General features: G+C 32.8%; 1 protein-coding gene across 1 annotated transcript in view; it reads left to right on the top strand.

Annotated features, from left to right (window-relative positions):
• The window catches only part of LOC149773239 (transient receptor potential cation channel subfamily M member-like 2), an 83621-nt gene extending 70190 nt beyond the window's left edge, over positions 1-13431 (top strand). Inside the window, exons 9-14 of the mRNA XM_089946574.1 lie at positions 631-799; positions 5995-6101; positions 7795-7892; positions 8810-9012; positions 11001-11108; positions 13376-13431. Coding sequence (XP_089802700.1) covers positions 631-799; positions 5995-6101; positions 7795-7892; positions 8810-9012; positions 11001-11108; positions 13376-13431 — 741 coding nt within the window. The remainder of the gene's footprint in view (positions 1-630; positions 800-5994; positions 6102-7794; positions 7893-8809; positions 9013-11000; positions 11109-13375) is intronic.
• The last annotated feature ends 1404 nt before the right edge of the window (positions 13432-14835 follow it).

Here is a 14835-nt window from a genome sequence, read left to right as displayed (position 1 = left end):
CATGCCGATTGCACTGAGATAGTGAGAGCCGGTCTTTGGCTAGTTTAAATTATGGACAGTGGATGAATTAGATTATTAACCAATTCGATTTGTGGTGTCTGCATCGGTTGGCATTGACGTTGGTCACTCCAACAAAAATAGGTGTTTTATTAGTGTTCATATAGTGGATAACATTTTAGTGTTGTTGGCTGCATCAATTTGCATTGATTTTATTCACTTGGACCAAAGGACAGTGTAACTATTGAACTTTTCAGGTCAATGATTTGTGTCATACAGCACATACACTGTGGACATTCAAACTCAGGACATTTCGAACATAAATCCGGCGTTCCATTTATTAAGCAATGATGCCATTTAGAAATAATATTCATTACTTTTATGGTTACACATTTAAATGAATTTTAAGCTTGCTATAAGCCTCAAATTTAAAAAGGCGACAAAACAAATCGTTTGATAATAAGCCTACATCCGGATTTCTCAACATATTTATTAGATTGACCTTCAAGTCATTGAGCAAAATATTGCGAAAGCATACTTATTAGTGTAATCGTTTTAGATCGTAGGATGAGTTCAGAAAATATTATAATATATTGGTTTTCATTAGAACTTGTCATGTTCTTTTTCATATAGAAGTCAGAACCAATAAAATACACTATAGAGGACGAACGTAAAGAAAACGAGAGGTTCCTGAACCCAAATCATAGCCACTATATATTGGTAGATGATGGTACCCAGCACAAGTTTGGAACAGAGACCCAATTAAGGGCTCGGCTGGAATGGGACAAATGCGATGAATATGGTAATGGTGTTTAATTTGATATTTCATATTATTCTGTAATGTGTCAAGCTGAATGGGTGATGTTGGACATCCAGCTTGAAACTCAGCTTCTGAATTTTATCAGCTCTATGCTTGATCTTCCAGCACAATATATAGTTCTTTCAGGTTAGCTGCACTTAGTACAAATATAATTATGACAGAGTCATATAATATTTACTACTATTGCTATTTGTTCTACTAAAAATAATGATAGGATAATGTACAGCTACATGATTTTGTCAAGTTTAACATATTTATTTATCTATCTTTCTCTCCCTCTCTTTCACTCTCTCTCTCTAATATATATATATATATATATATATATATATATATATATATATATATATATATATATATATATATATATATATATCTTACCTCAAGTAAACATATTTAACTACAAAAACACAGTTGTTACAATTGTTTACATTACTCTTCTGCCTGAATTCTAGAACAATAGTTTGCTTTATAGAGCTGAAATAACTGTAATGTGTCCAACTGTAGAATGTGATGATATAGACCTGTCATTACATTATGAAGTGACAGATGAAGCCTTTGCTAGTAGTGATGAACGAGCAGATTGTACCATGACCTGGAACATATAAGATTCTCGAACTTGAGGTTTAGATCGAGGTTGTCGTAGTAAATAACAAGGATAGTAATTTTGAAACTTTGGGTCGAATTGGTAGATAATAAACATCCAATTGCAACCTCAGATTCTGAATTTTGTTATTTTAGTGCCACCATAATGCTTAATGTTTAGAATTAGCTGAATTTTATGCACATAAAATTATGATAGATATGTATAATAATAATAATAATAATAATAATAATAATAATAATAACAATAATAATATCAAAATGGACGTAACAATAATATATAATTAAATTCATTTGTCGAGTTTTTATTCAGCAAAGAAGGGTCCATAATCGTATCGTTACCTTTGTACCTGAATTATGACAATTTTCAATTTTAGCACAATAGTTTTGTGAAGATCAAAGGAAATTAACTTATTGTATTACTGTAGAACACGTGTGAAAGTATTATATTTGAAGCCATGGTAATTTAATTATTGTGCTGAAATATTTTTTAATCGTAGCAAGTTGAAATAATAATAATAATAATAATAATAATTATAATATAAATATGGACGTAACAATAATATATTATTAAATTCATTTGTCGAGATTTTATTCAGCAAAGAAGAGTCCATAATCGTATCGTTACCTTTGTACCTGGATTACGTCAGTTTTCAGTTTTAGCACAAAATGAAGATTTGTGGATATCAAATGAAACTGAGGAAATTAATTCATTGTATTACTGTAGAACACGTGTGACCTGTTCAGCCAATCAAAGTTTAGAAAGTAATAATATATAGTTAAGACATTGCTGAGGTGAATATTAAGTTTTATAAGCAAGTGAAACTTATAAAATACATTGCAATGAAAGGGCCAGTATATACATATTCATTAAACATTACAACAAAGGCCTTCAATTTTGTTTCATGATTTAGTGGACAACTTTGATAGTTATCGTGTTTAGTGGTAGTTAAATAAACTTTTACTTGTATTATTACATACAACGAGTCATCATATCGAACACACGTCAAAAGTTGTCACAACAATGTTATAAGATGAAGCATTAAAATTCATTCACATAATATTTTGACAGCCAGTGAGAAACAATTGCATAAATTATGCTATCAATTTAGTTGTAAAGGTAATAACACGTATCGTCGATGACAATAATCTCTCTTAAGGACGATAATCAAGTACTTGATACAACCATTCAATTAGCGATTATGCCTCATACAAATTCGGTTTCATTTTGAAATTTGTCGAGAAATGATTTAAAAGTGCCTTGCAGTATACCACTATCAAACGTCTATCATATTTGAACCATGTAATGTGAAACATAAGACTGATAACACATCGATCTTTCACTTTTCGTTTTATGCGACCCCTTAAATGTTTATTGGGATTGAATTCATTTAATGTCTCGTATAAACTTGTTAACACATATTTTGTACCCTTTCTCTGATATACTTCAAATGTCCATTCAATTGGATATATCTAATGTTATATATAAGCCCCACCCTTGCACTTTTGCCTTTTCATCTTCCCTTGGTAATTTAAGTAAAATGTATGTAAAGACTATAATTGTGCCATTAAAATAAACTCTATGCCAGTTTTGCATATATGCAATTTATCTCGTCAATATCGTATGAGATCAATGTGCATGTGTTTAATCTGAAACAACTATATATCAAACCTGACTGATTTTCTTATCATTTACTCATAATATCGGATTTGTGCATTAATTTGTATTTCATGTTCAATGATTTATTAAGTTCTTATGCATAACTTTATGATGGATACTCCTCATTAGGTAAAGGAGGCTGAAGTCCCCTTTCTTAACTTCATTTAATATTTAGTTTTTATAACCCTAATACCTGTTAACAAGGGCACACATATTTGGTCATATAAATCTCTTTGCCGAATTTTATTTCCAAATCAACGTCTCGAAACCTAATACCCATTGATAAAGGATAAATGTTTTGGTTCATTAAGACCCTTTTATTAATTTTCTTTCCATATTTAACTTCTATGAACAAGACAACTGCCAATACAGGACATGTTCTTCTGGTCCTTTTAAGTTCATTTGAGGAATTTCATTTCCCTTTTCAACCTCCACAAAACCGATCCCAATATAAAGAGGACCCTTAGGTCCTGTATTTTAAATTCATTTCCTTCTTATGCATCCTTATGCATACTTCATACTAGCAAACAGCACAAATGGTTGATCCCCGAGTACCTTTTTATTTAACTTACCTATACAACCTCTGTCAACCTTGCACATGATCACACTATGTTGTCCCTTAAAGCCGTTTCTTGATTTCACTACCTTATGTAACACATATAAATTTGAAACCTGTCCTCAACGGATAAAATAATTTTGTCCACTCAGTAACAAGTCTTAATTTTATTTTCCTATCACCTTCCAGAAATCTGACAAGTGTTTACAATGGACAAATGTTGTTGGTCCTTTTTGTGTCCTCTGTGGACAGGTATCATTTTGGGGCTGAACTAACCATGTTATTGTATTTTTGTCTGATAAAAACTAATAATTATTTATTTATATATTACCTGCGAAAAAGGTTTGTCCGAAATAACTAAAGAAAACCGGCCCTGTGGTACACACGTCATGAAATGATAAGCAACTTGTGCGAAACAGATTGCGAATCAGACCTTGTTTTAACCGGTATTAGGTAGCAGCAGATACCATCCGTGATCTATTTATTCAGAAGCTCAGCATAATAACATTACACATGATATACAATCTAAGAGGATATCCAGATCGCTCAACCTATACGTTTTTGACACAGCCGAACTACGTGCATCACCAGCTTGTAAGTACATGCAAGTAGCAAGTATGACGATGTCATAATATTAGATTGCTCTCTACAAGCAAAGAAGGACTCAACCAGCTGTACTTATTCCATCAGCTTTAGTATGGATTATTTTACCCGGTAGCTTTAAAACTCTTGCGAAGGTAATATATATATATATATATATATATATATATATATATATATATATATATATATATATATATATATATATATATATATATACTATATGCTCATTTTTTCCCCCGTTAACTTTACATTGTCGGAATCGTTCAGTATTCCCCGATACTGAATGCGCGCGACAAGCCACATATAGCATTCACGTGAATAAAGGAACTACTTTCTATTGTAAACAAGCAAAGACGCAGACACCAGCACTTTTGATTTGTAAACAAATCATGTACACTCGCGTAAGAGGCTCTTTACGTTGTGGTTATTTAAATTTGTTTCTGAATGAACTAAAACATGTTTCATAGACTGTACACACACAAAAAACCCAGCTGTTTTGGCACATTCTGCGTTGATACAATGTTACGGATTTAGGCTAGCTACATTATATAAAAGACGGACGATCATGTCCTTACAAATAACATACAACTGACAAGGAATATAGTGTATTCTTCATGTGGTGATAAGAATGGCAAAATAAAATATACTTACAGTTTTACATCCTGAATTTCCTCAAAATTGTTTTTCTTAATTCTGCAAATCGGAATTACATGAGCCACATCATAGGTTTTCAATCTGGATTACACATTTCAAAAGTGTGCTGTAATTTCTATAAGTCCAATTGCATCCTCCTTACTGCACTCAAAATGAAATACACATTAAATTCCATAGCGTTCTTTTGAAAATTGCAATTGAAAGACTTCATATTTTCCCACGTTATGATTTCAAACATTCAATGACAGAAACAGAAACACATTTGCAGACGTAAATACGCTTCTCCCGCGCCACTTCAATCCGATGAATTTCATGTATAATTTCCACAGATGAATCCAGTCCAAAATCACAAACTTTCCCATACAAACTACCAAAAATACATTCACTCCAGATCAAATGGAAAAGTCGTTGCAATGCGCATTCATTCACAATATGAATGCAAATTTCAATTTTAACTAGACACGCCATTTTCTTTCGAAAGTTATGTCGACCGCGCGACTAAGTTCAAATATATCTGGGCGGAGCTATGTGCGCATTAATAATGATGTCATTTTGTAATGTCAAATCTGCGCTTGTGTATTTAGTTTGGAATACGGCATTCATTCATTTACGTTGTTTCTTGTAGTGTATTTTGTTTATATAATTTAACCTTAGGTTGAATAAAAAAAAATGAGCATATAATAAAAAGGTTACTGCATTTGTATGGGAAAATAGGAACTCGTTTTTTCGGAAGGATATATTGCACTCACAAGTTCTTGCAGTATTCATTCCGAAAACTCGTTCCTATTTTCCCATACAAATGCAGTAACCTATAAATATACGTCTTCACACCGTGAATATATTCAAATCCGGTTGAATAACATTCATGTCATGTTTATTGGTATACTAATATTTAATGAATTCGCTTGTACTGGTAACTTCCAGATCTAATCAGTCTAGGAATACCGACAGATTTTGGCAATAACTGAGACCCTATCTGTAATATCCGGTATATACATCTTTATTTCGAATATTGGTGCAAAGCATGGTGTTGGATAATAATGCACATTATATCATAGAAATATGTTGAACGTTGAATATATTTTTCTTACACGTCTATTGCAGATTTCAAGTCAGTGCCTGTAGTTTTATTGGTTATAAACGGAGGACCAGAAACATTGAGTACAGTTAAAAATGCTCTCTCGGAAACTACACCAGTTGTCATTGTCAAGGTATACAAAAAGCTATGGTGTCTGCAACATAAAGACTGGTTTATAAAGCCTTATTATTATACTGAATATATGGTATTTTCTTGATGTCCTACTGCAATTTAAAAAATGCAATACAAAAAACCCAAACGCGCAGCACAATCACGCTGATCAAGAACTATTTTTAATATAACAGTACTTCCACCCAACCCCACCCTACCAAACAAACCAAAAACAGAGAAAGCGGAGAGAAAGATTATTTGAACACTATGAAAGCTGCCCAGTAACTGTGTGCTTTATGAACAGTAGCTATTTGCGATTCGCGTAGTTTAGAATACTAAAATCGCTGTTCAATTTACACAATTATCTGTCATAACGATGATTTAAAAGCACTAAATACCACATAGATATATTCCCCCATTCTACATATCATATAGTTGACAAAGGCATTGCTGCAAGAGAACATAATTTGGGCTCATTCACATTGGTAAACTTCTCATGGAACAGCCCAGTTCGTTAGAAATTAGATATATCCGAAATTCATGCTGATAAAGCAATAACATGAAATAATTGAATCCACCAATTTAAAGATAAATTACTTGCTTGAAGTAATTGGTACCGTTTCATTAACGTAGGAATTTTCTGCTCAGATGTATTCATGTCATAAACAAGCCTGATTATATTTGTAGAAGGACTGGTAAAGTTATTAGGAGTATGACATTGAGATTCCTTTCTTGAGGTATCATATCACAGCACACCAGTCTGATCTTAAACATTGTTGAATAATGTAATTTATATACACGCTGTAACCTGATCTATGACGCAACAATAAGGTCTGGAAAACGGATCATTGGTATTCATTAATTCTAAACAGGATCATGCCATGAACTTAAGTTTAGTAACATCTTATTTACCACATATATAATCGCGACAGAAATCAAATAGACATTCCATGGTAATAGTCAGGTATGCCAAAACTCCACCCTCAGTGTAAGAAAAAGGTCAAGCAAACAATATAAATTAGATAAACATAACATAGGCAATAAAGGTAAATTAATAATGAGATCCGTTACAAGTAGCCGATACATACAGCTGAGGCTTTTACATGTTGTATTCTTCTTGCTATGTCAGGTCATCCACCCTCATAAGATGATGCTAAACTTCAGGGTAAACTCTGTTTATAATGAAATAAGCTATAGGTAAATATGGGATATAACTGAATAGTGGACAAGATGAAGTATATTGCGAAGACTTTTCCAGAGTATTATGTAAAGTTGTTCATAGGATATAAGATTATGGCACATAATAATATAATGTATTTGGTGCCTTCATATTTATTGTACTCGAAGTTACCTGTACGGTCAACATAAAACACTGGCTTATAAACTTTCACATGTAAATCATGTGATATTATAAATATATACGTATTGTGGATCATCCGTCAATAAGGATACATTAATACAGAATTGAATGTTCTTCATGAAATATGTAAACATCGAAAAGAGCAACAAAGTTTGAAAACATATTGATATAAACAGTTTTCTTGATTTTAATATGTTTAAGATTAAGATTATGTTTTCATGAGTTATATCATTGCAATTTGCATGTATGTTTGATGGAGACACTGTTATACTAGGTCAGAGATTAAAGGCCAATGATATAAAAGGAGTACAAACAATCTTAAACTGCATATCGACATCGTGACACAATATTTCAGGGTTCTGGAAGATCGGCAGACCTGCTAGCATATGCCTTAAAAAACGGAGAGCTGGCTGAGTATAATGTTAAAGGTGACGAGGGAAATACCATCAGGAAGTAGGTTTATAAATAAAAATTGTTCTTAAAAATGAAGTAGTACGTTAGGAGATGTTAATTGATATTACTTTGGTTTTAATATCACATCAATATCATACTCTATGCCATGCCAATTCAAGTAAAGTGACATTATTTAGACTAGCACCCTACTAATCATTGAACCACTACATATATATTCTGTAAAATCAGAATATTAACCACATTTGTAGATTACATATTTAAGTGCAATCAATACCTCATAGTTTCAATGCAAAACAAACGTGTGTGTGTGTTTGTGTGAGTGGGTAAAATAAAACAAAGGAACATGTTGGCATTCAGGTTAACCGTACCATACCATTATACTTGGTGTATGGTTATTACCAAGTAATATTATAAGTTATAGCAAAGTTTTCTAAAACTTAATTGTATAACATTTAATATAAGGTTCTAGGTCATACAAATCAAACAAAAAATTAAGTCAGTACACAAGGATTCAAATTTTCGTTTTAATTGTTTCGAATAGAACATATTGATTTATCTTAGATGCAATAATTTACCAGACAAAATTCCAAAGTATGAAGAATTAATACTTGGACTGGAAGTTATTCTTATTTTGTTAATTATTCGCTCATTTTCTCAATATCAGTCGAACAAGGAAGTGGAAAATGTCGGTATGTAATCAAAAGCTCACGTTATAATGGTGGTATATTATATTCTGAATTTGTGTTTGTCACATTATTTAATTGGTGGTAACGGTAGGGGTTTTCCTTGATAAATATTTTCTCCAATTTATTATGTTTATTTATATAAACAGTTATTGACTATGTTTCATAAGTTCATATTTGTTCTCATGGAAAGAAGTGGAAAAACTGAAATATAGTTCAGTGAATTGTACATTTGAATTTGACTTGGAGAATGTAATAAATTTGTTGCAACAGAACGAAGAAACGTTTGAATAAGGACCTGAAAGACTACATTCGTAATCAGATGATGCACAGCAAATTCTGTAAAATGGAAGATATTCCTAAGAATATCAAGGAAATCGAGAACTGCCTTGACAAGTTCGATCTGATCCATATATTTGAATTGGGCAGCGGTGACCAAGATCTTCAGGAAACAATGCTTAAAGCGTTACTTAAAGGTATGTGGTCACTACATTTGAAATACAATATTTTTTCTTGAAGGGACAAATAACTAAATGTTATTAATATATTTCAAATGGAAAAATGTTGCCATTCCCGTTACTGTTGCTAACAGTTATTGTCACTGCTGCTACTGCAGCCATGTTACAATTGTACGTTTAATGCAAGATATTTCCCTTATATATGTACTTCATTTTGTACCTGTATAATACATTACAGTAAAATAAATGTATAATTGTACCTATTGCAATGATACCTTACGTATATTAAGCACCAACTTAAATGAATAAAAAGATACTAGTAATGTTCTCAGTGACTGGTGTATCAATATTAAATGGTGCTGCCTTTCGGATTGATGTTAAATGTTTATCTAGTAAGTCCTGTATCATTCATCATAGTGAACAAGTCAAGCATGACATAGTGTTCCAAAAAGTTCTTGCCTTCGCTTTAAATAATTTGCTTCAATATGTATAGGTTGCATGAATTATCTCCGCAGTTATTCAGAGATTCCAATATTACGTTTGCTCCAACACAGGATTATGCTCATATACCGTCTTTTCAAATTGAAACTGTGATCCAAATTGATAATAGTTACTTATGTGTAGAATTATATTTGATGGTACTGTCCCGCGAAAGTGTGCAGTTAAACTGAGGATAATATTGACGTATTCACAACTTTGAGAATGTTAATGACTTACCGCTGATACAACATAATTTCTGCGAGCCCAACACTAAAATCGTCATTAATGTCACCAAACATCGAAGAGCAAAATGCTTATGGCCATTCTAACTAAAATCTGTAAAGTTTATCTACAATAAACCAAACGCGTATCTGTCTGGGACAATTTGTCATGACTTCGAAAAGGCATCAGTATTTCTAAAATATTTACTGGATTTTACTGCTGAACTTCAGATATCGAGCTGACAAGATAAACTTGATAGTTACGGCTACATTTGTGTTAGTTACCTATTAGCAAATATAACATTTATGGCTATATCACCAGGTATGATCAATGTATAGAACGCAAACCCAAATATGATTACTGTATGGTTCGTCAATAATTATCATGTAGGTGCAAATAATTTTCACACATATAATACCATTGAATTAGTGTTTCACACATATAGTGATACTGAGGATATTTTTGCAACTGCTGGGTATCACTCACACGTTTGTATCACGGTATACCTCGGTGGGTCTTAATATACCTCATGCTGTGGTAATACATAGACAAGTCAGTCAGTTTTCAAAACCATGCAAGCATAGATGTAAGATGATTTGCAAACATTTCTCGCAGGATTACGTTTGAAACCAATACATATATTACAATACTGCAACAAAAAATATCGGTTGAATAATTTAACAGCATGCACACACTGTGCAAATGTAACTTATTATATTTGCTGAAACTGAAATCACAAATCAATGTGTTTGCATTTCATTCACTTCAATTCGAATGGAAGAACTCGTTCAACTTTCTACAAACTCTCCTCCCTGAGAATGTTTTACAAAATCTCATATCCATCAATATAGCTATCTATGTATGTTTTGTCTATCTATCTATCTATCTATCTATCTATCTATCTATCTATCTATCTATCTATCTATCCTATCTTGCTTTTTTATAATTGTTTTTATCATTAAAATTATAAATGACGTCTGGTACCTCCGAGCATGATACTGGACAAGAATCATATTGTACCGGGTAAGTTGATATTACATTGTAGCTTAAGTGTCAGAAAGATCCCATACTTACTTATCTACCCATCCTACACTCTACCTACACTACATATACGTGCAGATACACGATACAATCCATGATCTGATACACAGTAAACGTGTGTATTATTTCGTGCAGAATTGAGGTCATAAATATTACTAGTGGTAAGACTCACTGCTGATCCCCCATTACCAAAGTCGACTGAATAAGTATAGCTAAGGATAAAGCACATAAATGCACTGATTAAAAATTTTGATGTTATTCAGCTAACGAGAAAGATTTGGTGGAACAGCTGAGACTAGCTTTAACTTGGAACTGGATTGATTTCGCCAGGAGTGAGATTTTTACTGCTGACATGCGATGGGAGGTTATTTGCTCTCCCTCTATCTATCTCTCTCTCTCTCTCTCTCTCTCTCTCTCTCTCTCTCTCTCTCTCTCTCGACCGTTGACTGTGTGCATACTTGCATGCTTGAAACACCTACCATTCATCATGTTTTCCACAGCCTACGTTTTCTTTCTCCCCATCAAACACCAGATTTCAAATTTTTTGTTTTATTTTGTATCATGAATTAGATCATGTTAATAAGATGATAATGTATTTATAATGGATTGTTGTTTTATGTGTGGCTTCCTGCATACTATCATTGCAAATATTATTATAGGAGATTATATTTGATTTTTCTTAATTCTTATTCGTGCTTTTAACGTTATATTTGGATAAATAAACACGTTTCACATATAGATACATGTATGTATATATTTATGATGATCAGATGTTTAGTTAGCAATATTTGAAAACATAGAATGAAAAGAGAATCAGACCTCCAAATGAGTAATATGAATAATGATTTGTCTCCCGATTAACCGTAATTCCAGTAGTTATGAGTCACAAAAATTCTTTAATGATTTATTTAAACACTTTGATACTTTCATTTCCTTGAAATAATAAGATGTATACCACCAATTGTCAAGGTTAAAAATAATAGCTAAGCAGAAAAAACCCTGGTTTCACAAAATATAATTATTATAGAACATCTTTGCGAAAATTTTAAATAACCATGATTTCGTTGAATCTTCATTTTGTCCTCAAAACTTCTGAACACTATATTTATTACTCCAGTCAAATTATAGTGTATTTCGATATCATAATTAATATCACTTTAAAAAAATATGAACTTACGAATGTCACTACTTAATTTAAAAATGATTTGATGTACACATATTTGCGATTTATAAAAAGCAAATAATTCGTCTTAACTGATATAATTTTACTGCTAAAATCTAAGTAAATACGTTTGAGCATCACCTTTCGTCCCTCGTTTATGAGGACCCCATAAGCGCTCCCTAATTTATAGCTGACGGACTTTTACAAACACCTAATAAGATTCCTTGAGATGATTTGATTTAATGGATATACATATGTTCTCAAAATAATTATGGGATTTATAGAGGCATCGCATATATGTGTACATATCGAAAAATAATAGATGGGTATACCATTGACGGGGCAAGCAAACGTTGTACAATTCTTTACGTATCGTGTAACTTCAGCTTGGTGCAAAGCAGATAAGACAATGACGACTTGATGAATAGAAACAAATATTCATGAGTAAACTGAGCAGTTGACTATGGTTGGATGTCTTCGTGGATAGTAACATTAGCCTGACATCAAGTATCAGAAGTAGAATGGTGAATTATGAAGCAACTTAGACCAACAGGTTGTTCTCCGTCATGTTTTCTTCTGCCATTAGTAGTGGTGAGGATCGATTGTGCGATCCACGATTGGTTATGGAGCCTGTACGCCCCAGTAATGTCAAAAATAGAAGTCGGAGAACAACTTGATCATTTTTAGTTAGATAGACAGAGTCCGGTGTCAAAACGGGTTGTAGTTGTAATCTGATATAATTTCACAGGGCATCAACGTTCTGTTAGTATGCACGCATATTCAAACATTACTGATACTTTACATGAAATTGACTTTCGGCATATCGATATTTTGATAGTCAATGAATTCCCCCACGGACAAGATACTATGTCATTTAGAAGGCAGCCACTCCTTTTCCGCCTGGAATGGAACTATTCGAATATAAAAAACAATTCCAGGCGTAAAGGTAGTGAGTATTTTCTGGCCTAACTAATTTACATAGTTTGCTTAGATGTGCACTTCCCATTTCCACTTTGGTTACATTTCAGATCAGTTAGTCTTTTTTAATTCTTACGTCTGAAATGTATATAACAATGAAGTGTGATGTATGTCTCTGTTATAGGTGATATCGTTTGATCAAAATATGGGACTAAGCAGCAGATAATCCAAACTTTACATCTGGTTTGCAAAATGTTAGGCTCAGAACCATCATGATATACCAGTTAGTTTATTATGTTTATACTGTTGGACAAGCTTAGTGTGTGTGTGTGTGTGTGTGTGTGTGTGTGTGTGTATTTAAAATATGTATTATCTTTAGCCTGGCAGTCTAGATGACATCATGTTGTCAGCACTACAGTGGAACAAAGTGGACTTTGTGGAGCTACTTTTAGATCACGGCGTCGAACTCGAGACGTTTTTGACAAAGGAAAGACTGTTGGAATTATACAACATAAGTTTATGAGATACCCAGTTCGATTATTTTCTTTCCAATTTCAGATAGGTCAGACATAATACTGAACTTTGACCATGCAAATGACACAATTATTCATTGATAAACGACAGCAAATGTGGTTGGAAAATATAGCGAAATGATATGCCTTGAATCCAGAAACCAGTTTGACATCAATGGATTCACGTGACGCAAGTGGTAAAGCAGCACCAATGCATCTACGCAATTTAGTGAAACAATAAGCGAATTGATTATGAAATAAATGAAACTAGAATGATTTAATTGGAGGCGCATATGTTTATTTATATAGTTATTTTGGCTTACAAGACAATAGAAAGCGTTATGTACAAATTTATGTCTGCAAATGTTGACAAACTGCATTTTCTGTCAAACTGGAAGTAACGTTTTATGTTATGCGCAAAGCATCACCGTCACAATGCAGACAATCGCTACATATTGTTCATAACCCCAATATGTCCAGTCAGGTCTGCTTGCTTAATATCTCCTTAGCCCTTTAAGATGATTCTTAGACTAGGTATGTTTTTGTCACAAGGTGACACGTTGTGGTTTGCAATGAAAGCCTGTATGTTTGGAAGAGTTCTTTCTAGTACAGAGTGTATCTATCGGTTCTCTGTTCGTCACATGTTTCTCATTTGTCACATATATAGGACTACTTGAGGTATATTAATGATTCCTGATATTTATGACTTTTTCACGCAAGGATTCTCTTTGCGAGATTCTTACCGTTAGAATTTCGCTTTCACTAATTGTGTCCGTCCGTACGTCTATTTATCCGTCACACACTTTACCAGTTATTATCTCCTGAACTGCTTGAGATCTTTACGTTCAACATGTCATTGACGTATCATGGTAAAAGTTTGTTTCATATTTTAGGATTCAACTTTGGCAGTTAAGTAGTCTTAAAGTTTTATGTCATTGTTTTTAAAAACCTGTATTTACATTGCATGTGAGTAAAAATATTTCATGTATCTTTGTGAAGCTTACGCGATGTGCACTGTTAAAGACGTGGCTCAAATTAAGATTTCAGAACTATGTCTAGTTAAAATCTGGCCGTAACTCTGTCACAATTTGGATAGTGGATCTCTACCGATCTATTTAATATCTCATGATAGTATGTCTTTGTATAATGAAACAAGGTTATGACTCAGAAACGATTTGGAAATGTGCGACTATTGGTCATCAATAAGCACTCTTTTGCAAACAGATTTAGAACCACTGTTTAGGTATTTACATTATAAATCAGAAAACATTCTAATAGCTGGTGACTCGCGACATAGTGTAATAACGCCTAAAGTTACAGCTGAGAACTAATACAAAAACAAATATTCTTACCTTGGATGCAACACTGATGTAATAAATGCATGCCATTTTCCACCGTATTTGCATTCTAATTATGATGACACTTAAATATCTTATTGATCCATCAAACAATTAATATTAGCGTAATGCATACTATTTTCTTGTATTCATTATTATCGTGAAAGTC

The sequence above is a fragment of the Sinohyriopsis cumingii genome, unplaced genomic scaffold, assembly GCF_028554795.1.
Source record: "Sinohyriopsis cumingii isolate HCF-2022 unplaced genomic scaffold, ASM2855479v2 utg000792l, whole genome shotgun sequence".
Lineage (NCBI taxonomy): Eukaryota > Metazoa > Mollusca > Bivalvia > Unionida > Unionidae > Sinohyriopsis > Sinohyriopsis cumingii.
This window is presented reverse-complemented; position numbering and strand designations above follow the sequence as displayed.